Source organism: Branchiostoma floridae, chromosome 3 (genome assembly GCF_000003815.2).
Source record: "Branchiostoma floridae strain S238N-H82 chromosome 3, Bfl_VNyyK, whole genome shotgun sequence".
Lineage (NCBI taxonomy): Eukaryota > Metazoa > Chordata > Leptocardii > Amphioxiformes > Branchiostomatidae > Branchiostoma > Branchiostoma floridae.
The window spans coordinates 16,775,965-16,799,720 of NC_049981.1; the positions used below are offsets into that span (position 1 = coordinate 16,775,965).

General features: G+C 37.7%; 2 protein-coding genes across 7 annotated transcripts in view; one reads left to right on the top strand and one right to left on the bottom strand.

Annotated features, from left to right (window-relative positions):
• Positions 1-23,756, bottom strand: part of LOC118411496 (centrosomal protein of 152 kDa-like) — a 51,125-nt gene that overhangs the window by 20,062 nt on the left and 7,307 nt on the right. For 2 of the 6 annotated variants that reach the window (XM_035813796.1, XM_035813792.1), the window contains exons 1-2: positions 12,890-12,963; positions 276-497 (exon numbers count right to left, since the gene is read on the bottom strand). The exons of 1 other annotated variant lie outside the window; for it this stretch is intronic. In XM_035813796.1, the coding sequence (XP_035669689.1) occupies positions 276-443 (168 nt within the window). In that variant the 5' untranslated portion in view covers positions 444-497; positions 12,890-12,963. Of the gene's footprint in view, positions 1-275; positions 498-9,879; positions 9,998-12,889; positions 12,965-17,171; positions 17,260-23,756 lie in introns of those variants that run through there. 3 more of the 6 variants (XM_035813793.1, XM_035813795.1, XM_035813794.1) reach the window with 3 other exon arrangements.
• On the top strand, positions 5,949-8,865 carry LOC118411501 (venom protein 302-like). The gene is made up of 4 exons (XM_035813807.1): positions 5,949-6,016; positions 6,530-6,609; positions 7,097-7,208; positions 7,878-8,865. Exons 2-4 carry the CDS (start codon positions 6,560-6,562, stop codon positions 8,058-8,060), a joined length of 345 nt encoding a protein of 114 aa, XP_035669700.1. The 5' UTR covers positions 5,949-6,016; positions 6,530-6,559; the 3' UTR covers positions 8,061-8,865.

The following is a 23,756-nucleotide window of genomic DNA, read 5'->3' on the forward strand; positions in this document are numbered from 1 at the left end:
ACAGTAGTATAGTTAATAGATAGGGTCTTAAAGGGACTACAGGAAGAGGGTAGAAGACAAAGAAATATAAAAAAGATCTATATCAATTTAAAATACACTGACAACATTCATACCACACACACACACACACACACAGATTTACAGTACCTGATCTGCAAGTTTTGAAGTGACCCATTCTTCTGGTCATAGCAAACATTAATCTATAATTATCAAGCACCGCGTCAAGGGTGTCCATACCAAGGACTTCAAATTACAATGTGTGTCCTTGTCCATACCTTGTGAAGAAGTTCCTCAATCTCTTGTACCTCTTCCACTTCTACAGGAACACTCTCTGTGCTCCCCGTGCTCTCCACGTCCGATTCACTGCCCATCACACATGGCCGCTCCACGGGCAGGCTCCCTGTGCTATCGCTGTCCAACTCATCGCCCATCACACGCACCATGCTGGCGCCAGGTCATCGGGGCTCGACCTGGCCTCTAAATACCACGAAACTGGCCTACAAAACCAAAATCATCCTGCTTAACTATCATATATAATGTGACAGCTTTAAATACCACCTTTTTTAAATGCTGCTGGGTTGGGCTAGCTATTGGGACAAAACCGAAAAAACACAGACACCAGGTCATTCTAAACACCACGAAAGTCGACAACAAAATCGACATCATCCTGCATAGCTATTTGTGATGCCGTTTTGTAGCTTTACATGCCACCTTTTTTAAATCGGACAAAACCACAAAAAATAAACCATGTTGACACCATGAAACCTACAAAACAAACAGCATGATCCTGTAACTACAACAGGTGGGCGTCATTGCAGGTAATCTGCTAGGTTTGGTTGAGGATAAAACCTCAAAACAACCCCTGGCCAGTGCATAACAAAGCATATTATACTACCTATAAATGCCCTTTAATATTTGGCAGCTAGTGTACTTTGCTGGATTTGGTTCTCGGGATCAAACCACAACAAATAGGTCAAACCACCACAAAGTATAAAGCAACTTAATGCTACCCCTCTCTATGGTAGACCACCATGCCAAAGCTTCAATGGAATTGTCATGATCTATTTTTTATGACTAAATCAGGAGTAAATGCAACTTGACAAAGAAGCTAAGCTACCGTTTTCAAAACATTCTAGCTGTGAATGTCCTTTCATATATGGGTTATTAGAATGTTCATTGGACTCAGCATTCAAGATTGTTCGAAGTCCAACAAAGCCCTATAAACTAAAACATGGCTGACGTGTTATTGATTTGTTTCCTATCATCAGCAACCATGCAAACAATGCTTAACTCTTTTACCACCATGACTGAGAAAGTTACAAACCTACAACATGGCTGGTGCAACAAGCTATCCTCAAGCTGGCTGAAGTCATTTCAGTTAATTCCACCCAAGACCACATGATTTGTCTGAAAAAAAGCTCTAACATCTAAACAAGTCCATTGGTCAGCTGTGCACCAGTCTTTCCCTTGTAGGAATATCTGACTGAGATCTTGGATGCAGAGATAATGTTGCATTGATATGCTAATCAGGGTAATTAGCTAATCAACTTTGTTCCTCCCTCAATGGCTGATATGTCAGATATTTAGCTTATATAACAGAGTATCAAATCTATTGTGAGTGCAACTAAAAAGCTTTAAAATTTCAAATCCAGCTTAATGTACCCTGTAAATAAAGGCAAAATGAAGATATCCTGAAAATATTGCTTGTACTTGAATACAAATTGGTTTTCTAATGAATCAAAGCACTGAGAATTTGTTGTCCCTGGAGACTGTCTGCACACTGGTGTCATCCCAGTCCCTTACTGATAAGGTTTGGCTTCCTGTCTGGATTTTCCTGTTCTAAGGGACTTTACTTATATCAAAGAAATTCACACCATTAGTGATGAATCGTAAAGAAAAGGTGTTTTATCTATGATAAATGACAGCTGATTTGGTTTGAGGACATCTCCTGACAACATGGGGATACAGGTACCATCTACCATTATGAAACTTTTCTGGGGGTTTTTTCCCACAACAACCATAGATCTATCTGTGTGTCTGTGAACAGCAATGGATGGATCCTGATGATATTTGATAAGTGAAAAGGGGTCAGGAAAACGAAGGTCAAGTTTGATATTAGGCCCCTGGTATTGTGAATGCAACATACAACATACATGTACAAGAATGTAGCATATTTTTTGTATAGCAGAGGAGTAAAACACCTTTCAAAAGTGTCAATCAAACTATGAGGTACCTGGGCTGTACCAAACCAAAACCAGCTTTATCTGACCGAGAAAAAAATGGAAATCAAAGGTGTTAAATATGTTGATGAAAAGTACTCACAGCATAGTATGCACCAAAGTCTGGCAGTCTGAACGCTTACTGTTTCAGTTAATAGCCTACGTCGGCGCAAACATAAGATCTTTATAGCGTACTTCAACACCAATTATGACGTCATGGACCCCACTTAGCGCCCCCGTTTCCCATTATCACTAATGGAAATTGAACGAGTCAAACTTTTGATAAAGCCTACATAAAAATCAAATAACAGCAATACCTTTAACACATTTAAAATACTAAATCTTCTACCAGTTTAAAATGTGTGAAAGCAAACAGCAGCACAGAAAAAAGGGGTGTAAAACAACAATGGAAGGCAGCATTATCAAGGAAATTAATAGGTGAGATATACATGTAATCTTATCAATTGTGTCGCCAATTTAGGTGTAAAAGCTCTGGTGATCTTGAAGTAAAAAGGTCATCACTGTGGACTACATGTAAATGTCATTAATGATGCCTAGAGATCATAAGGGCTTAATCAAATAAACAAACATAATAAGTGTCAATTATATCAATATATGTGAAGAAATACTGTATGACATCAAATTACTCTAATTTAGGTGTAAAAGCTCTGGCGACCTTGAAGTAAAAAGGTCATCACTGTGGACTAGATGTCATCATTGTCGCCTAGAGATAATAATGGCTTAATTCAGATCAAATAAACAAACGGAAAAAGTGTCAATCATATATGAAGAAATACTGTACAGACATCTTAAATTACGTTGTAAAATTTACAGCACAAGTGGATCTCTAGGTTCAAATTATGTTCTGTTTTCTGCGGGCATTGGATTTCTTAGCGGGGAAATCGCTATCTGACTACAATGCTGGTAGTGCAGCCCGCCCGCCAAGTCGACAACCAAGTCAATCAGCACACAGATAATCTCTGACAGGGTTGGGTTAGGTTACAATGCTCCTTTTTTAGGGCTTTATGTACAAGTAAAAGAGGTGAACAAGTGTACTGTGACCTAATGCAATGGCAATGCTCCCCCTTACTCATATCTTCCAAACAAACCACACAGAATAAACATTTTTTTCAAAATCTAATTGTATTATAAACGTACCTCCCCCCAGAAAGTTTAGGGAATATTTCCAACACCTGCAACAAACGTTAAGTTGTGATTTACCTATGATGCTACTAGGTCACTTATGGCTACAGTCTGTAACCTGTCTGACAGTAATTTTGTCCTTTGAATGCCTTAGAAGAGGGACACCTCCTTCAATATATATACCATCCCCCCACTTGGTCGCTCTACTCTCTGGCAGTGCTCTTCCTTAGAAAAACCCAACTGTTTTTGAATGATTGAAGTATCATAATGCAAAATAATCTACACACGATCTATATTGGGAATATCATCCTTCGGAAAAAGCATAATGTATTAAAAAGAGTCACTGAAACTCAAAATGTGAGTGTAACCCACCTGATCAATGTGCACTGTCCACACAAACATCTCAACCAGTTAAGTAATACTTCTTGACTTAAGCAAAATTACATATTGTATGCAACTATTAGTATAAAATGAAAAAATGCTAGCTCTTTACCTTGACTAGATGTATACCAACAGCAGTGGTCAAAGAACAATCTAGAAAAAGATACTAAAAACATTTTCTATGATCTGACTCCATGGTAACTTTCACTCCTTAAGACAATGTTTACTTAAGTCTTTGTACTACCTAAATCCAGCTTTGCACTGTACTTTCTCCAGCCGTATTGTCATTTTCTCACAAGTAGCACCAAACATAGTCATTTGTTCGGTTATTGGACAGCTTGTTTGGAAATTATGCTACAGTAACTGTTCAGAGTCAAAGATAAGCGATGGTAATCTAGGGAAAAGCTGGACCTTTGCACATGTTAGGAACATGTGAGTTTACCCAGGTGGCAAGTCTTCATTGTGTTCCCCTAATCCTTTATTAATCCTACTTAAGCCTTAAATTACCTCCTACAGCTAGGAGTAGAGAGAACTCCTTTGAAAACAACTACAAAATGTATGAGTCATTTTATATGAAATGGAATAAGCACTACAGTATCAAAATTCAACTAAGACTATTTATGAGTTAGTTATAAAATAATGGTACTTGTTGAAAGAGAACCTGATACATTATATATTATTACATATAAACAAGCAAAATAAGGGGAAAAGAACAAGTTATACTATTCTAAGCCCTCAGGTTTATCAGATGTACAATGTACAAGTGGTACAGCAGATGTTTGTTATCCAGTTTCTAAATAGTACAGCATTGTCTTTACATGTATAATGCTTTAACACAGCAATGGTTTACAGGCCCAGAACATGAATCGGCTAACAATTACAGAGACGTTGGAGTGGACTCTAGCAATAACTCAACTACAAAACCAGAGGTTATCACAATACAAATGAAAAATGTCATCGTGTTTAGTGCAATACTTATAAAAAAATCTTCAACCTTTTACGGGATGTTGGATATCATTATGCATAGTTGTTACAAGTTTACACTGACCACACGTGTCAGGCTATTTCCTGGCCATGGGTGTTATGGATACTTCATAATGTAAAAGCTATGAGACTTATAAGTGTTCGTACAAGGTACAAAACAGCAAATGTATGCAGCAAATAGACAATAAACATTTGTCTGTATTTGTACAACCCCAAGCCAAGCAATGAAGTGCACTTCACTGCTGATACACAATAAAAGATAAGCAGAAAAAATCGAAATGTTTGCCAAACATCGATGTTTAAGTTTGGTAGCATGAATGAAAAGGTCAGTGAGAAGTTATCTCTAACCAAACTTGGCTTCTGGTATCCTGCATTAGCTAGGGTATACATGTTTGATTGACACTGTTGGTAATATCTGAAATTATGTTTGTAACTAAATGTCATATTGAATATTATGTGGATAAAACATTTCTGTCAGACTACATATGGGCCACTTGGCCAATATGACCGTCTTTGAAATGCAGCTTGGAGCTGTGCAGGTATTTCTGATCTCTACCTGCACCTAACCTGCACTAGTCCATGTACTGGGTTTGATACATAAATGTCCTATGATGTAGATGTATATGGATTGCTATCAGCTGCATTGAAGTTGTTACCACCTATTAAGTATAAAAGAAAAAAACTACTAGTAAAGCAATGGTTTCTGAACAATTTTAGTATGATCCATGTATCCAGGTATGCAGAAAAAAATAATTTCGAGCCCTGGAGTATGTTACCTACGGTCACTAGTCTTGTTCGGATAGAAACTGAGAATTAATGCTTGACCTCCCTCTGTTCTTGTCGCAACATCCTTGTTGCTATTTTGTGTCCAATGTGGGTTTGCTTTTAATAAAAGTTTTATTGTTATTATAAGAACATTTTGTATATTGTGATAACATAGTTCAAAATTCATGTTTATTTTGCATCAATAATATTGTTTGAAAACAATGTCTCAGTGTATCTGTCACAGTCTTTTAACCAGAGGCTCTCTATATATCATGTTGGCATTTCAACTGGTTAAAGCAATAAGTGGTAGGACATTTCAATCGGACAAACAAGTATACAACCTTACTTTTGGCTTTTTTATTTCTAATTCACGCATATAATAGTCTCCTAAGCATGCAATTTAAAAGATTACAATCATACGCCTGGCTTCCAATCAATCAAATACAGGATATGAAATGTTGATCAGGTATAGCTCCAGAACGAAACATCAGAACAAAAAGAACATCACTCAAGGCAGACGCAGCGTGAGTCTCGTTTTCACATTCCAGCTCTTTTTTATTTTAGACCTTTTTCTCTTAAGTAGTAGTACTATACTATCATTGCAGACCTGTAGAAGTTGCCTTATTATGTCTTCCCCTATTGTTTTTGCTGGTATATTCTTCTTTTTCTGTGAGGTTTGCTACATAATGACAGAAACAGAAACATCCCAACGTTGCCTACATGCCAATACTTTGTGGTCTTTATTGCATAAAACACTTAAAAAATTCGGTTAGAATAGGATTTTACATGCATTTATTAATGTGTTGTAAATTATGAAATTGATCATATTACAAAAATTGTATTGCGGACTCACAAGTTGAAAAAATTTCTTGTATTGCACACAATAAAAGCGGGTGAGACATAGTATAGTTTTGCAACAAAAGGTTACAGGGGAAGATATTCTGCACTTTCGCAAAATTATTGTCTTTCTACTTCTAGTGACTTATGTTTTCAGTATTTGTTATTCATATTGTATGCTGGTTACTTTTTTCTTTCAGATTTTTATCCAGAGCTGTTGAGCTTGAATCATGGGGAAGATATCTATTATTTGCATTGTTCTGCTGGGCATGGTGCATGGGTGAGTCAAACAAACTCAATAGTTTAAGGTTGCAAGGTAGAATCTAAAAGTCCTGGGTTCTAATTTCAAGCAGACCCCAATGTTGGACCCTTGAGAAAGCAACTTAGTACATGTATCTCTTCACTGGAATCAGAATACCCCTAGCTTTGGTACAACTCACTCATTTGTGCCTCCAATAGGAACTTTCTAGATGCAAGAACACGTTTTGCCACTTCCTTGGAAGCAAAGCATCCTTTTTTCCTTCATAATCCTCCTAATAGGAGGAAGTTCCACACTGAGAGCTTCTTTCCTAGAACTACATCGCTATGGAATAAGCTTCCACAGACTTGTCTTGCCGAAATTATCTTGCAGTCCAATCATCCTCAGCTTGTACCTCTAGTACAAAAAAACTGGTGTGTTACGCCTAATGGTGATTTACCAGTTTTAAACACGCAAATAAAATGTAACTGTATGAAGCAGAAAAGTTCATATATTTGTCTCTAATCAGGCTCGCAGCCCTGTCCTGTATCGTATGCAGCGAAAGAGAATGTGAGAAACCAAGGGGCTGTAAGAAAGGTACCGCATTAGATGTGTGTGGTTGCTGCGAGGTCTGTGTTAAGGTAAGTCCTTTCTATATAGTTAAGTTGAAATCATTTCCTTTCTGCTGACTGCTAGTACCTTCTACAATACTTGTCATTCCAGTAGGTCATCTATTAGGTTTTTGATTAAGGCAAATTACGTTTGATGAAAATTGAAGTGTTTTGAGTCTCCCTTCTGCTTGTTAGTAAGTCACTGTTTAAAAAAAGGCATTGAAAATAAGTCTAACATTCAAAATATTGGTTAGGTTTGATATCTAATAGTAGTCAGATTAGGTCCAGGGTAAGCCTGAAGGTCTGGACCTGGAACTGAACCTAAACTTGAACTTAAACCTTATAAAGCTAGAAATTAGAATATAAAGTGTCAGTTGTATTTTCTACTAATATGTCATACCTGGGTCGCAATAACGTTTGATACGGGTGTTCTGGCCGGGTGATAACTTGGGGTGTCTACTTATATCACACATGCTTCCATCAAATAGAATAAACACACTTCATACACGCTGAGTGTGGCGCAGTTGAGAAATTCTAATACCTTGAATATTTTTCGTGAAAAATTTTCTCAACCTATGGCGCATTTTGCATTGAAGTATGCAATTTCTCAGGTGCGTATTACAAACTAAATACAACACATCCTGCGGGTCGGTACCTCAGGTGATACAAAATACACCGTGTTGTGTTGTATATTTACAGCTTGAGGGAGAGACCTGTGGTGGCCTTTGGGGTCTGGATGGCACATGTGCCAAAGGATTGACATGTGTCATCGAAGAACCTGATGAAACTGATCCATTCATTTATCCCTTTGATGCCGGAATATGTCAAAAGGTAAAGAAAGAGAAGAAAGAGAAGAAAGAGAAGAAAGAGAAAGAGGAATGAGAGGAAAGAGAGAAGAAAGAGGAAGAAAGAGAGCCAAGCTTAAAGCTCTGAAATGCCTACATATACATAAGGCAATAATCTAGAAGTTGTAAGATGTCTGAGCACCTACTTTATTTATAAGGCATTGGAAAGAAGGTGTTATAAGACGTATTTAGGCAACATGCCAGAGCTTTTCATGAGGTAGTTGCTATAAAAAGCAATATGTCTCATTCAGTTTTAAATAGACGACAAGATGTTAAATCATGGTTCTAATCAGGGGTGGGTACTGGTACATCGCACTGGACAGGTCCAGAAAAACAACAACAGAGGACCGGATTTGGACACAAAACTGACAGGCTGTATTTTTCACAGGTGTTCAAATGTTTTGGGCTTACCTGAGTTAAATAAAATAATATTAGAGCAAAGTTGAGTGTATAGTAGCCTGATTAAATCTCGAATATAGCAGCCCGCCCAATATTCTCTGGCCTCGGACAGCAGAGTTTGTGTTACACAGACTAGAGTGTATAGTAATTTTGACCAACTTTCTACTGTCAAACATGGTCTAAGCAGGATGAAGGCAGGATTTTAATGCCAATGGGAGTTGGATACTCCATCCAACAGATTCCTTTGTAGTAAAATAGACCATTATGAGTTTTCACTGACAATCAGGTCCAGATTTAGGTCTGGACCTGATCCTCTCGACCTTAACCAGGACTTGTATCTGAAATTTCTGTACCATTACCCACCCTAGTTGTTATGTACCTGAAACTGTAAATGAATGCAGAGAAACAGACATAAAAATAAACTTCAGTGGAAATAAATTTAAGGTCTCTCTCAATTATTTTTCCTTCCTGATTTACAAAAAAGGTTGTTGCACTTTCTTTAAAGTTTACTTCTTAAGCAATTTGGTAGACTCTAGGATATCAGAGATGCATATATCTTTAAATGGCCTTCCTATGTCATGATTGTACATGTATTTAAATTATAATTATAACAAAGCATAATCAGCATCAAGCTAGACCTCTACTGTAGCCAATTACAATAAAACAGGTTATTTCTGCTCTTTGAAAACTGTGATCATGCCAAAAACATCAACAGCCAGCAAAAGCTATTGTCTTATAATATATAGGTGTGCTTCTGACAGATATAAACTAGCCAAGTACCTAACAGAAAGGAACTCATGTAACAGTCAAAACTGCCCCAAAAGACCACTCAGGGGACCCTTAAAATCTGGCCTAATGAACAGGTTGACACTATAGATACTTAATGCTTGTGTCAATGGGAAAAATCATCTAAGGAACACAAAAAAGTCACATTTATAGAGGTGGTCATTATGCAGAGGCGACCACTTGCCTGTACAAAATGATGCAATCATGCCATAAAGACATATACTTGGTAATTGAACAACTACAAACACAGGGAATGGGTGTTAAATATCATTGCGACATTCTTGACTAGTATGAAGTCAGACTGTATAATACATAAAAGAAAGAACATTTTCATTATTCTACTTTTACACCACTCAGAAAAATTGAGTATGATGTAAACACTTTACCTGTCCAGTCTTACTTTGAAGTTACAAAGAGCTAAATTATCAATGAACATTTACACAAATAGAGGTAACAGTCATTACATGTACTTCAGTTCTACCCTTTTTATCAAGGATTACAGAATCATCTTTAAAATGTGCTAATTTGCACATTACAGCCATTATTTTTACATTGAGCGACGTGCAATCTTTCCCGCCAAACTCTGCAAGCTTATCGTGCCATTATCCCTAATGCTACCAAGATCTTATACACGATAGAAAGAAAATCAAAGTAACTAGTTACAAACTTACCTCATCTTCCTAACAATACTCGTAGTAGACAGAAACTAAAGATTCTATTCCATCTCCAGCTCTTTTCTTCAAAACTTTAGAGAAACCACCTGTTACACAAAGTAACTTCTCCAGGGTTGTACGGTGTGACCCCTTATTTGCTCAGCACCATTCACGAATAACACTCACCAATCCTGGGAGAACAATCACGAATTCCTGCGTATCAAAGCGCCCGGGACAAATAACATGACTATCATGGCAACGCTACTGAAAGATTTCCGAACAATTGAGGCAGAGAAGTCAAACAATTAGGAAATCAAATTCCAGTTAGTAGTTAACGAGTCAGCTTGACAACCAGTATGACGTCGTGGACATGGGAAGTTTTACAGACCAAAGCAAGAGTCATCAATCAACTGTACCAAAGGCAGTTTGTTCAACACAGAAGAGAGATATCAGTTTCAACTCAATAACAAGATACTGCTTGAGTGTGTATCAACTTTTACAAATAAACCTGTCAGTTCTCACAATACATCAGTTAATTTGGATTGCACTTTTAGTCTATTCTTGACTTTGGCTAAGAGGTTTCTTGACATGACCCTACTCCCTTAACACGCAAAAAGTTTGTTTACAGAATTCTTGTCATGTTTACCACTACAAGTACCACAAGACTGCCACTTGAAACTGTAGAACATCCCATGAAAGATAACATTCATTTTCAAGATAAAGAAAGGTTGCTTGGCAACATCTTTAAAACAGAATTGGTGAGGTAAGGAAGGAAAGGAAGAACAAAAAACACCTTGACAAATGATGCCCAACAAATGGGACCAAAAGGCCATTATCATGATAGAAAATGGTAAACACTGTGTTTATTTGACAATAAAGGAACTTGATAACAGCTTTGTATCACCTGGCAACCAATTTGAGACCATCCTACTACATCTCTAGGTGACGTAACTTAAGCCCAAGTAGAAGTTGGATGGAAGATTATGATGCTTTTGACTACTGTGTTTCTTTCAATCTTTGACAGTCCTTCAGAGAAGCATATCTCTAACACCCACTTTCAAGTGAATGGAGACTATAAGTGCACTGCAATCACTCAGTGACGAAAAGATTTCACCAATTGCATAACAAATTTCAATGATAACAATTTTTTTCACATTTTTGTGCTTTCTTATGTTTTAAATTATACATTTACTTCTTACAACCTATTGCAATCATATAATTCAATGGTCAACCATATCCAATTTTGGTCACTAGTACGTTTTTCTACCAACCAACTACATGTATACTGGTTAAAGGGAGACCATTTTTCTGGAGACTTTGGCTACCAGTGCGGTTCTTCTGCCGTCTCATATATGAGGGGAAGCGGACTAAATTTCATGGCCAATTATTCGCCTTATTTTTGCCAATGTCTACTCTTCATACCCTGGTCTGATGGATGCTAAGGCCTCTCAAGGGGGCCAAACTTAAAACATCTAAAAGGAAACTGCCTGTCACTAGCATATGAAAACAGTTCAATAAGCCTGAGATAAACAACTGCAGCATAAGCGTCACCATGGCAACAGAGATCAACAGAAAATGTTCCGCCTGACCAATAAAGGTGTGACCACTGCAAACCATGTTAGGACATGGACAGCTTATTTGTCATGGAGTGGATGCTTGTTTACAGTTTACCTCCCTAATCCTGCGTGAGTTTATTTGTTGGGAGGAACTGTTGACCACTCAAGCACCACTTACAGAAACAGGCAGCTCAAGCAGTATGTATGCTTTCTGTAGCCAGGATATCTTACAAACATTCAGTGTCTGCAAGATTTTATTTGTGGTGGAGAAACTATTGACACTCAAGCAGGTGAAACAGCTAGCATAAGAGTTTCTATCCCAAAACAACCAAATGTATATCCATGACAGCATCTTACGAACTGAAAAAAATTGTGCATTTTATGTAAGTTGACTGAGTCAAAAGAGGAGTTATTATTACTTAAGCATATTGTAACTTGACAAATTTATGGTTATTCTTATAGCCTAGATTTCCATTTTTACCATCAGATAACACTTTTTTCCTTTGAAGAACAGCACAGTTAAAGCAAGCTTTCTAAATAAACATCCTAATACAGTAAACTTCAAAAACAAGAAGACCTGAACCCATAGGGTCTTGATTACAGAGCTAACAAGACAGATGAAGAATGACCTCCAGTAAAAATGGGGTGTCAACAACTGATGTTTTCACACCTACAGGAAGCCTTGCTAATTAATTACCTCTCATAAACAACTTTGACAGCAGCCAGGGTATTCTAGTAAATACTGATCTTATCACATCTACAAGAAGCCTCAATTGGGCTAATCAATTATCTCTCATAAACAACTTAAATAGCTGTCATACAAGGTCTTATAATTAATGCAGGCCAAATTGCAAAACCAGTTGCTTCATTAAGATTTTAAGCACCCACCATGCTTTTTGAAAAGAAAAGGGTTGTTAAGAAATCTTCCTCACTCAGTCAATGCTTTGAAATTAAATCTCCTAAGGACCCGTTTGTTACCATTTGGACTTTGATTTCAAATTCAGGTATCTTTTGAGTCAAAGCCCCAATTTAAGGTGTTATAAAACACTTTAACTTTTATGGTATACGATGAAACTTTCCAGAGTCCAAAAACATCACGACAACCCAATAACCAAAAATTCAGATAAATTTTTTCTAAAAGCTCCATCATTTGGATCTAACAACCAAATATTGAAATACAGAATCGACAATGTTCTTTCTAAAGTCACTGATAGTATCAGATAAGTGATACAGTTATGTTTTATAACATATATGCAGTGCTAGCTTTACTGTATTTTCAAGGAAAGAAAAGTTGTTTAACAATGTCAAACAATTTTGAACAGACTTAGCTGTTTCCCTACAATAGAAACTAATGAAAGTATTCAAAGATATAACATTCTCCTAATCTGCATGTATCACATCAGTAGAGCAATATAGATTACATTCACAAGTTACTTTCACTGCTAGATTTCAACACAAGATAAACTCTGTACCTCAGAAGATCAGCAGCTAGATGTACAAGCTCCAATCATCACTAAAGCAATAGAATGAAAAAAAACATCTCTCTCCACACGTACGTGTCAACAGGGGATTTTCACCCCACTTGATTAAATGGTGTGTTTAACTACCCCATTTCCTGTCAATAAGCCATGACCCCCCATAGAGGACAAACAAACTGTCCAGGTAAGGACAACACAACTTGTGCTTATCATCAGGTACATCAACTTCGGAACTTGCATTGAGTACATCTGTCGCTGCGTTCAATAGGGGAATGCCCTTTTGACAGGAATAGACAACTAAGAGAAGTTTCATCCTAGCTTTGACTTTATACACACCTGAAAATGGAGATCTTAAAAGATATATTCTTATTCATTTCCTTCAGTATTGCAAGTTATAAAAGATTTGGAAAAAATTCTTCTTTTACCATTTTACCTAGTACTTGTGGACACTGCTAGAACACAAGCTTCAAACACAGTTTTATCTGAATCAATGTTTTGTTATTCACCCCATAATAAATCTATCTACATCAGACCTTTTTTTTTTACATTTTCGAAATTGCAACTTTTAATCTCTACATTTCTATCTGTAACTCTAGAAATTTACAATTGAAAGGACATCTGAATCTTTTGAACTTTCTTCAAATTTTTCAGTGTTTCAAAATTCTAGTTCATAACATACCAAATCATAAAGATATGTTATTCATAATCAGAAAAAAAGTATTGTCAAACCTGAGCTTTTGTCCAGTCACAGTGTCTCTCACACTTTTATCCAGGAAAAAGACCATCCCACAATCTGGCTATAACCCTGAGTCCCTGAACATGTAGTGATCGTCCATTCTAACCAACAAACTTTGAAATGCTGTTAACAGTATACTGTTGACCTAGAGACCTGCGTCAACAACTAACACGTTTAGGTAGGAAATGACAGCATAATTCTCCAGTGACACTGGAATGCACAGGTAAAGCAATATCTAGTAGTGAATACACTTCATGCTTTCATATGGACAATAGCTGCTACATGTATGTTGGGTATGTACATAAAATACTGAATAGAATTACGTACTTCACTAAGTGAAGAACAACATCATGTTAATTGACCATGACGGTATCTCAAAACGAAGGTCATTTCTTGACGTTTGCTCAAGATTTTAATTAAATTTTTGTCTTTGAGGTATGACAGAAAACAACTTGAATGAGTAAAATCTTTTTTTTTCAGTGAGTTTGCATTAGGCCATGTTGATTTGATTATATGGATGACATCCTCTGGGAACTCCAAAACTGATGCGAGCGAGCGAATTAAAAAAAAGTTTGGCCAAAAAAAAAAAAGTTGCCTTCAGTATGAAATCAAAGTGGCCAGGAAGGTTGAACATAGGACTAAACACACATAGTATGGTATACCAACAGTTAGGTGTAGGGACCAGTACATCATACGGGTGCAAAACATTTTTTTTCTTCTTGGACCAATCCGAAAAAAACAGACCTGAAAAAAAATCAGAGGAACAGGTTTCGCCCAGTGGGTTTCGCCAATTACAAAATGGACACACTATGTCGGCGGGCATTTGGGGTCTTACCGGGGGCCAAGAAGACAACAAGAGCGAAGTCAAAGGTACGGAGACAGTTAGCCCTTATTAATAATCCACCAAACAGATTCCTTTGTAGCAAAATTGACCAATTACCATTGTTTTGAGTATTGCCAGTTCTCAAGTTTCCACAGACAATCAGGTCGAGGTTCTGGTCCGGACCTGGAAATAATCCTCTGGACCTGAATTTTCTGTACTGATACCTCCCCCTACCAACAATAGTTTGTTTTTTTTTTCTGTCCTTTCACATCTTATTCTTTGAATTTAGATTTATTTAGGCATTCTATAGCATTAGTTATCTGATTTCTGATACTTTTTTTTTCAATCTACGGAATATTTGTGCTCATTTTACAGCTGCTTTGCACAATTTATTGTGTGGTCGAAAACTTTTTCTTTTTTTGGAAACGGCCGAAAATTGGTGCGAGCGCGGATGTCATCCATATAATCAAATCAACATGGCCTTAATATAGATTCAAACACCCTTAAATGAACTTATAATCATATTTACAACTCATTTTAATTTCCTGTGATTTTTATTTCATTGTTTCTATAAAACTTACAAACTTGCAGTAGAAATACATACAGTACTAGTAACTTACATAAAATTAATGACCAAGAATTTGTCAGTAAATGTATATGCGTATAGTACAGTACAGTCAAACTTGTACAAGTGACCACCTCTACAGACCACCTGGCCAGTGTGACCACTTTTTGGTGGTCCCTTTAGCCTTAGATGATTTTTTCTACTACTACCTTTAGATATCTTTCCTCATTGACATTAAGTACTTAGAGTAAGACTGTCTATAGTGTCCACATAGACCAAATTCTAATGGTCCACTGGATGGACATCTAATCAAAAAGCTGATGACACTGAAGATCACCAACACAGGTACCACAGCATCTTTTAACTAAACAGTGAGATGTAGCAGTAATATACGACATAACAGCAATAAACGATGTAACAATACAAACCCCTACACCTATCAACAGACCTCCCAACGCCTCAGTAAACCTAACCCCCCGCTATTAGTAAACTCCCAATGCCCATGTACTGGTACGTCAGAGACAAACAAAGCCTCGTGTAAACCACCTCCGTCGGCATTGACCCTGGCACTGATCCGTGATCTGTTACAATGCCACCACAAGGCAAGAACATGGGAAAACGCTACCAGCAATTCGTCCATGAAATCTACGCAATAGATCAATGTCATGTCTAAAAAGCTTAAATATGAGGTGATACGAAGTTGCAACCAGGTGTATTCACCTGTTGCAATAATGGTTCTTCAACGCTTTTACGTTTTGCAAGTTTGGCGACATTTGGGAGGGCTTTGCTCTGAGATGTTCTGGTATATGTTTTAGAAGAAATTCTAGCAATGTACTACTAACAAAAGAGTTAATCCTCTACATAGAAAGGAATTATTGCTCTTGAGAGGAACATTGTCGATCACTCAACCTTATTGGATTAGTTCTGTTCTACAATTTCTATTGCTGAAAAGACACACAGCGACAGTTATACAACACCAATAGTATCCCTTTTCTCTCAACACCTAGTGTATTTTTGTAAAAACAGTGCAATACTTTCCAAAAGATTTCTTTGTCTGTACCTTTGAAAATCTAAAACTTAAGTGAATGTACATGTACAAATGTAATGTTGTACAAACTATCTATGCTACACACATGTTGGCAACTCTTAGAGTCTCTGAACTCTGAATCCAAAACTTCTTAATGTTTAAGGTCCAAAACTTATCATGCAAACAATTTACAGTAACTGTTCTAATTCTACAAACTGGTTACCCCACAACAGTTTAAAATTCTTTTTCCATGTTTTGAAATGACCAAGTGAATGTAGCATAGAGAATCTCCAACAATGATGTAAGGTCAAAAGAATTTTGCCACCTGTTTGAACACTTAATTACCTGTAAAGCAGGTGACTAAAGACAGCTGTTAAAAATGACAAAACAATACTGGCCTTATCTATGGTGAAATACTAGTAGGTAGACAGCCTTAAAGTTAAGCATGTTAGCAATGTTAGAATAACTTGTCGTAAAATGTTGTAATAGAAAAATCTTCATATATGTTACTCCTTTGAACAATTTTGAAGAAACACATTCTGACACAAAAGTCGTTTCTAGCTGGCACCAAAGAAAAAATACAAGATGTTTAAGACTCAATCAAGGTTACAAATGTTTCTTAACTAGTACAACTTACAAGAGATTTCAGCTTGTCAGGTGCCATCCAAACATGCAAATTGCACTCGTCACAGCAACTCAACCCACAGACTGGTACCAACATATGCAGGGCACTTACAATACATTAACAGTCATGCAAACTTACTTACACATTTACCTAACACTTATCATGCAACAGGTACCACACAAATATCAAACTGATAAATAATTTTTTTTAAACTAATAAATGGTATCCAAAGATACATCCACTAAGTCTTGTAATAATACGGAACTATAACAAATAACTTCTAGTAGGTAAGGGCTCATCAAACAGGTTTGTGCAATGGTTGTCTCCTACGACCAAATAGGTCATTAAGTGGCCCCGTATCAAAAATAATTAGTTTTGCATCAGTCTTCGTAACCTTTGGAGCACATCGTAAACTTGTATAACACGCAGGCCACAATGGCAGCATAATGTGAGGACAAGTTGGAAATAATGCCGAACATGTAAGAAATGCTTAGACCTACCTCCCGCTGAGGCCTCTTGGGTCGATCGTTTCTCGCTTCTGGCCGCATTTGCGGAATTGTGAACAGAAGAAAATGGTCAGCGTGCTATAGAAACGCTCCACCTCATGTTACAGTGTGGCCTGAGTGCTAGGTTCTGCCCAAATGCACCTCAACTGTGACATGGCATTCCAAAAAATGTGATATTTCAGCTGCTAGGGCAACGTGGAAAGCCGACCCAACCTGTTGTCGTACCGATTATTACAGACACAGTTAGGGTTACTGTGAAAGCTGTAAAGGCCATAAAGCAAAAGGCACGGTGTGTTCCTGTGAATGTCTATCCTGGTGGTCTTATGTTTCGTTGTTTACAATCGCCGCCCTCTCTGTTACCATTCACTCGCAAGATACCTGAACGCAGAGATAAATTTAGAGCTGTCCTTTATTTTGCCAGGACAGAAACCCATTGATGGCTTTTCTTCCTCATACTAATCGGGGGCTGGCAGAGGCTTTTAGATAAATACTAAACATTAATCCTTCATGAATGGATCCAAGATGCTCTGATCCTTAGTTACATAAAAGTACGATGTAATGCGTGCTGGAATCCACTAATAGATCTACCTGAACAATCACTCTCCCTTAAAGCAATAGGTGGGCTTTATCATGGAATGCTGGATTAGAAAGCTTTTGGCTGGACAACAAAGGGTAGTTTGCATTGAAAATTTCAACAACATTATAATAGGCCACAGTAACTTATTTTCGAAAAAAAATTAGCAAGAGGCCAAGAAGAAAACAAGGAGCTGGAGAAAAAGTTACATCAGAGATTCAGACTACATTCACTTTATGAACTGTGTAAACCAAGGTACAGACTTTCCCTCAGTCTCCGTTTCCTAGCTGCTATTCTAGTAAGAAATTTAACTGATGATGCCTTATCAATGCAAAATCTAAATCTTATAGTTATATTGTTCTCAGCCTTGATAAAGTATCAAATCTTATGTTCAATGGGATGTTCAGGGGCCACTGCATTTTTGCAGGCACTCCCAGACATATTTTTAACATTTACTTTTGCACACAATCATGTTCTAAAAATATTCTTGTTTTGATTATTCCATTAAACTGTGGCTTTAGAGGTACACTGTAGCTTCATTCTACTGTACCTTACTAGTAGGCTTAAAGGACACACAGTAAATATGCCAACCCCATCCTTTAAGAGCTGGGTGGCCTGTTACAATGAGGCTTTTTTCGATCATTTTCACCAACACTGAAAGAAAGTATTTCTTCAGAGATACATGTAGAGTGTTCTTTTATCTATGACCAGAGCCGTGACTTCAAACAACAATGGTTGGCTTCAAGTGACTTCGGCCCACTTACATGCTAACCACGCCCTTAAAAAAGGGACAGCTATATCTGCACAACTTTTCCTTTGTTACAAGTTTGTAAGACTAAGAGAAAAGTTATATCTCTATGTCAAAGGATCATAGATTTATAACGGTCTCAACCTCAGTCAGGCACAATTCTGACAGGTTGCATTGGTCCTTATATATAATGATGACGTATGGAGAAGCCTCGGGCATTAGCCTCAGGCATCAACCAGGGGCACGTAAAATAACCCAACACACTTAGCAAGAAGAGTAGAGGAGACCAGGTATGCTTGGCTCAGACTATAGCATCAGCAAGGAGGAATTGCATTTGTAACTGCTAGTACATTTACAATCACAGCTTTGCCTTTTCTTCCCCTTCGAGCTTTTCAATTTCTAAAGAAAAAGCACATAAACATTATAGCTCTACATAAGGGGAAAATGTACAAACTGAGTCATGCTTGGATCCCTTCACCAATTTGTAAACACATGACAATACTTTTTTGCTTCTTGTACGTTAGAAGCAAAAATTTCAATTTTACATCTTTGTAAAAAATTGGAAACTTTATGACTAAAAGGAAAGCATTACCTGCTAGTTGAGCTAGCCCTGCTTCAACAAAAGACAAATGCATCCAGGCACACTACTTAAAATGTTGGTTCTCTAATTGGACCATTCCACAGATATTGATGGGGAGTATTGCATTGAATTCTGAACTGAACCTGAAAGTAGTTTCATTTTTTAATGGATTGAAAGGGACATGAACAATCTAACTTTGACTGTAAGTTATAACAAATTGCTAAGCCAGAACTTGGCAGAAGTGCAGTCCTTTGTGAAAACAAATCGTGTTTCATCATTACATTGAGCATGACAGTAACACCACTTCATTTGTATTGAGTAACCCCAATATTTCTTATCTAATGATGTGCTATTACTGTGGATCACTGCAGTCCTGGAGTTCTTTTGTTATTCATACGTTCTTCATGTAATTACGTGGTAAGGACACTTTTTGCACAAATAGAAAGAATTTCTGTTGTGATGCAAAGTTTTAAAAGTATAATATAAAAAAAATGTGGCTTTTGTCTACAAGTTACACAGATCAAGCAATGTAAGACATACATGTTACATCATACTAGTAAGTGTCAAAACTGTACTTTCATCAGGCCTGAAAGGATTTTCCTCAAAGTTTTAAAGAAGTTGCCTCGAAAAAGTGACAACCAAGTCTAAACTAAAAATCAAAGATTCTAACTTGAACGGTACTGTTAATACATTTGTAAACTCAAGCTTTGGCCTTCCAAACATCTTTTTTCTGAAGTAAGTGAAGAGTGTCTTTGAAATCTACAAGGACAAAGAAATGTTCCACCGCCACTTGCTCTGGCTTAAAACTGTTCACGCTTCTTTGTACTTTTATCCATCAGAAATGGTTCATAAAGGTGGGTGCATTTCACGCATCTCAGGATATATTTGACGAAAGATTTTGACATCTCTGAAAGTAATTATTTTCTTCCATCTCAAGTAACAACACTCCAGTTTGTACCAGGGTCTGTCTGGTACTTACACAAAACAAAAATAAAAGGGCTTTTGAGCTTTAAGCATCTTGTTGGCAACATTTCACGCATCTCAGGATGGATTTCACAAAGGATTTTGACATCTCTGCAAGTAATAAAGAGCATATCTATCACTTAGCAACTTATTCAGTAGGGTGAATCTATTCATATCAACTTTCTTCCAACTCAATTTACAAATACCAGTTTGTACCTGGTACCCGACAAAGCTAAAATTTAGCCTAAATTTAGAAAGGCAACATTTTGACAAAAACGCCATACTTTTTCACACTACTGTCAAGCTACTAGCACATTGGGCTCACCCCATAGTATTGCGTGTGAAAAAGAAAAAAAGAGAAAGAGAGGAAAAAGTTCTGTCCTACTAGCGCTGTTTTTGACAGAGGTATCACCATGTTCAGAAGAGAACCATGATCGAACAGACTTACAGAGGACAGGGCAGCATCAGCATCAGGCAGTTCTTTAACCTGGCCACTGACACTTTTAAAGGAGTTCAGTAGAACAGGTTTGACTGTATAGACAGGTACATGTATTTAACTGAATACAAGAACATTGTTTACTGTAAACAGTGGGCTAAACAAACTGGAACAAGACAAATTAAAACAGTCTCTAAAAATTTGTACTGCATTGAACACAAGGAACTGGTGGCAGTTGAAATATACCTACTTCAATCAAAGTAAATCTGTACCCATATGTTTGTGTTACAAATACCACATGCTCTTTTTATCCTTCTCCCTACCTTGGGTGCTTTTATGCAACTAAGCTTGTTTTGATTAAGGAAAGAAGATGCAAAAGAAACAATACTATCTTAAGCTTCATTAGGGCTTCTCTAAGAAGTAGAGTGCACAAATACAAAAGCATACCAAACGCGGGAGACATACTTTCTCCCCAAAGAGTGCACGAAAGCTGTCTCCTTATCATTACCTACCATCAATTCTATGTCGTCCTTTATCTTTACCAGGTCTTTTAGCACTTTCTATTCTTGATGAAAGAGTAAAGATACGGCATTATACATGCCATTTTAGGTATTTTCTAAGAATAGAACACTTGCTAAAGGTTTCTTATCTTTCTGCATGTGGAGCCTATGCTGCTGCAGGTTATGGATCTGTTTTGTGCATTATGTTAAACCAGAGATTTCTCCAGAATGTTCTCCTCCATGGAAATTCAAGAGTTGGCACTTTGAAAAGAGCACAGAAATCCTGGCATTCCAACTAATTGCATGAGTTTTTATCCTTCCTGTTTTGTAAAAAGGCATACATGTGCATGTACTTAAGAGAAATCACTTCAAAATCTATCTGTTACAAAAACTACTATTACCTACCTAACAAATTACTATTACATGTACCAACAGATACGTGGCATAAGACCATGGCTGTCAAATTAAAAACAACGGCAACCTATGACAAGTACGGTTTATATGATGGGTAGCTCTAAAAAACCATATGTGAGATATCCTAACAATAATATAGTAGTTCATTTCAATCAATAATCATCCCCAAAAGACACCTTACAAATAAAAAAGGCTTAGTTACCAAAGTACACCGACAGATTATACACAAATGGTTACTTCAAGCATATCAAAAAAGTGCAAAAAAAGTTCTTAACATGTACCTAAAAAAGTTTTTAGCGCACCTGAAGTAAGCGAGCACACATGAAGAATCCCTCAGAAAGCTACTGCCGTCTTAAGTAAACACCAAGACCTCCTTAGAGGCTGCCTTAATACAATGGACACTAGGAATGGTAAAAGCTACCTGTCTATATTACAGCTATTTCAAGGGTTCACATTTTGCCTTCAGCTGCCGTAGTCAAGACAACGTTTACCTTTAATGAAGAGAATAAGCAGTTTAATGCCTTGATAGCTGCAAACAAACATGCAGTTTCTCCATGACTGGAGACAAAAAGGCTGTGGGATCAGCAAAATAGTTTATTTACATACCTAGTGTTTTATCTTAATCCAGGATGACGCTTGGCTATCTTCCTCTGGCAAAAACAATGTAGTTTCCTGGTCACACATGCCAACATTGGAACAGATTCTAATAGTTAAATTTTTCACTTAGCAGCACTGCATGCTGAAGATTAATTCGTATCTATTTTCGTGGCGGAATTTTTTCCACCATACCGGTGTCATTCTCTGACACCATCTTTCTTCTTAAGACACCTACAAAAGGATGCCCTGAATAGCGAGGAATGTTCAAATCAAAGAGATATATATTCCGTTTCTTGTTTGGAAACGAATAGGAAGGTTACCATGGCAGCAAACCTACTAAAAGTTATAATCATTACATTGTAGGAATCCTACCATGTACTTACGAGAGTCACGAGACTGCGGTCTCGCTTTGATTCGATAATGGCGCCAAATCCTCAGGCAACGTTTTTATCACAGTGACGTTTTCTTATTGTGGTAGAAAGATCTAAGTAAATGTTTTAATTTAAGTCACAAAACAGGTATTTAAGAGAGCTTTGATCTGTTTCATAAGTTGGGCTAGCACTAGTAATACACATCTAGTTTCCTAGAAAATTGCAAAATTTGTCAAGCTCGCAGTTCGATGATGCAGTGGGCCAACTCACAGCAGAACAAGACAAGTACTGTAATTCTTGAAATTCTCGCGTCTGGAAATTATAGCGTTTTGGGGAAAATGGAGTAACTCGCGTCACTTAATTTTAGCGTTGTGAAGGAGCCGCTAAATTTTCAGTCGGATGTGTGAAAAAATAGCATGAATATCACCAAAACCCTCGATAGTTTACATGCCTAAAGTCCGAAAAATACATGACTAGAAATAACATACACGCCGGCGGTGCGTGTGGTTCTGAATAAATAACAAATTCCGTACCGACGCGGTGATTTCAAAACGCGCTTGACGGCCGCCGACTCTGGCCGGCCGGCGGCCCGCTAAATTTTGACGGACATAGCCGACCTAACGATGACAACAGCCCACTTGATACTGCTGTCGTGAATAAGGAAGCCGAGAAAGCCATACAGGCGGCGAACAGCGAGAAAAAACGTAGCGGGAACCACCACCATACTCCGGAAGCAGGACCAAGATTGCGAAATTTGGTAGCGAAAACTTGTGAGGGACGTCAGCGAATCTCGAATCGGCCACGCATTCGATCAAAAAGACGTTTCTGGAAGAAGTCGCCCGCCATGGAACGAACAAGATCGCAAACTTTTCACACAAAAAACATCGCCAGACTTGAAGGTTGCCGACCTCGATGCGGCGGCGCAGAAATAATTTTGTGAGAACCATGCATGCGGCGCAGGGTCGCCATTTTGAAAGTTGATTGTTGTTGTTTGTACGCTTGGGTGGCGGCGGATTCTTGTAATGGGTTTGATTCCGAATTGTTCGTAGCTCACAAAAAAACACGCCTTACATATTGCGCTTTGACGCTATGAATTTGACTGTATTTCTGCCTAGAAATTCCACCCATGTCCAGTATCAGGGTGAAATGCACGAAGTTGTCCTAAGTTAAGTTAGATGTCTGAAGTTGTCCAAAGTTGTCCAAAGTTGTACGAACTTGTCCGAAGTTATGACGTCATCTAAACTTTGCACAGTCAGCCGGGTGGTGTACGGAGTTGTACGAACTTGTCCGAAGTTATGACGTCACGCTAACCATGACGTCATCTAAACTTTGGACAGTCAGCCGGGTGGTGTACGGAGTAGTACGAACTTGTCCGAAGTTATGACGTCACGCTAAG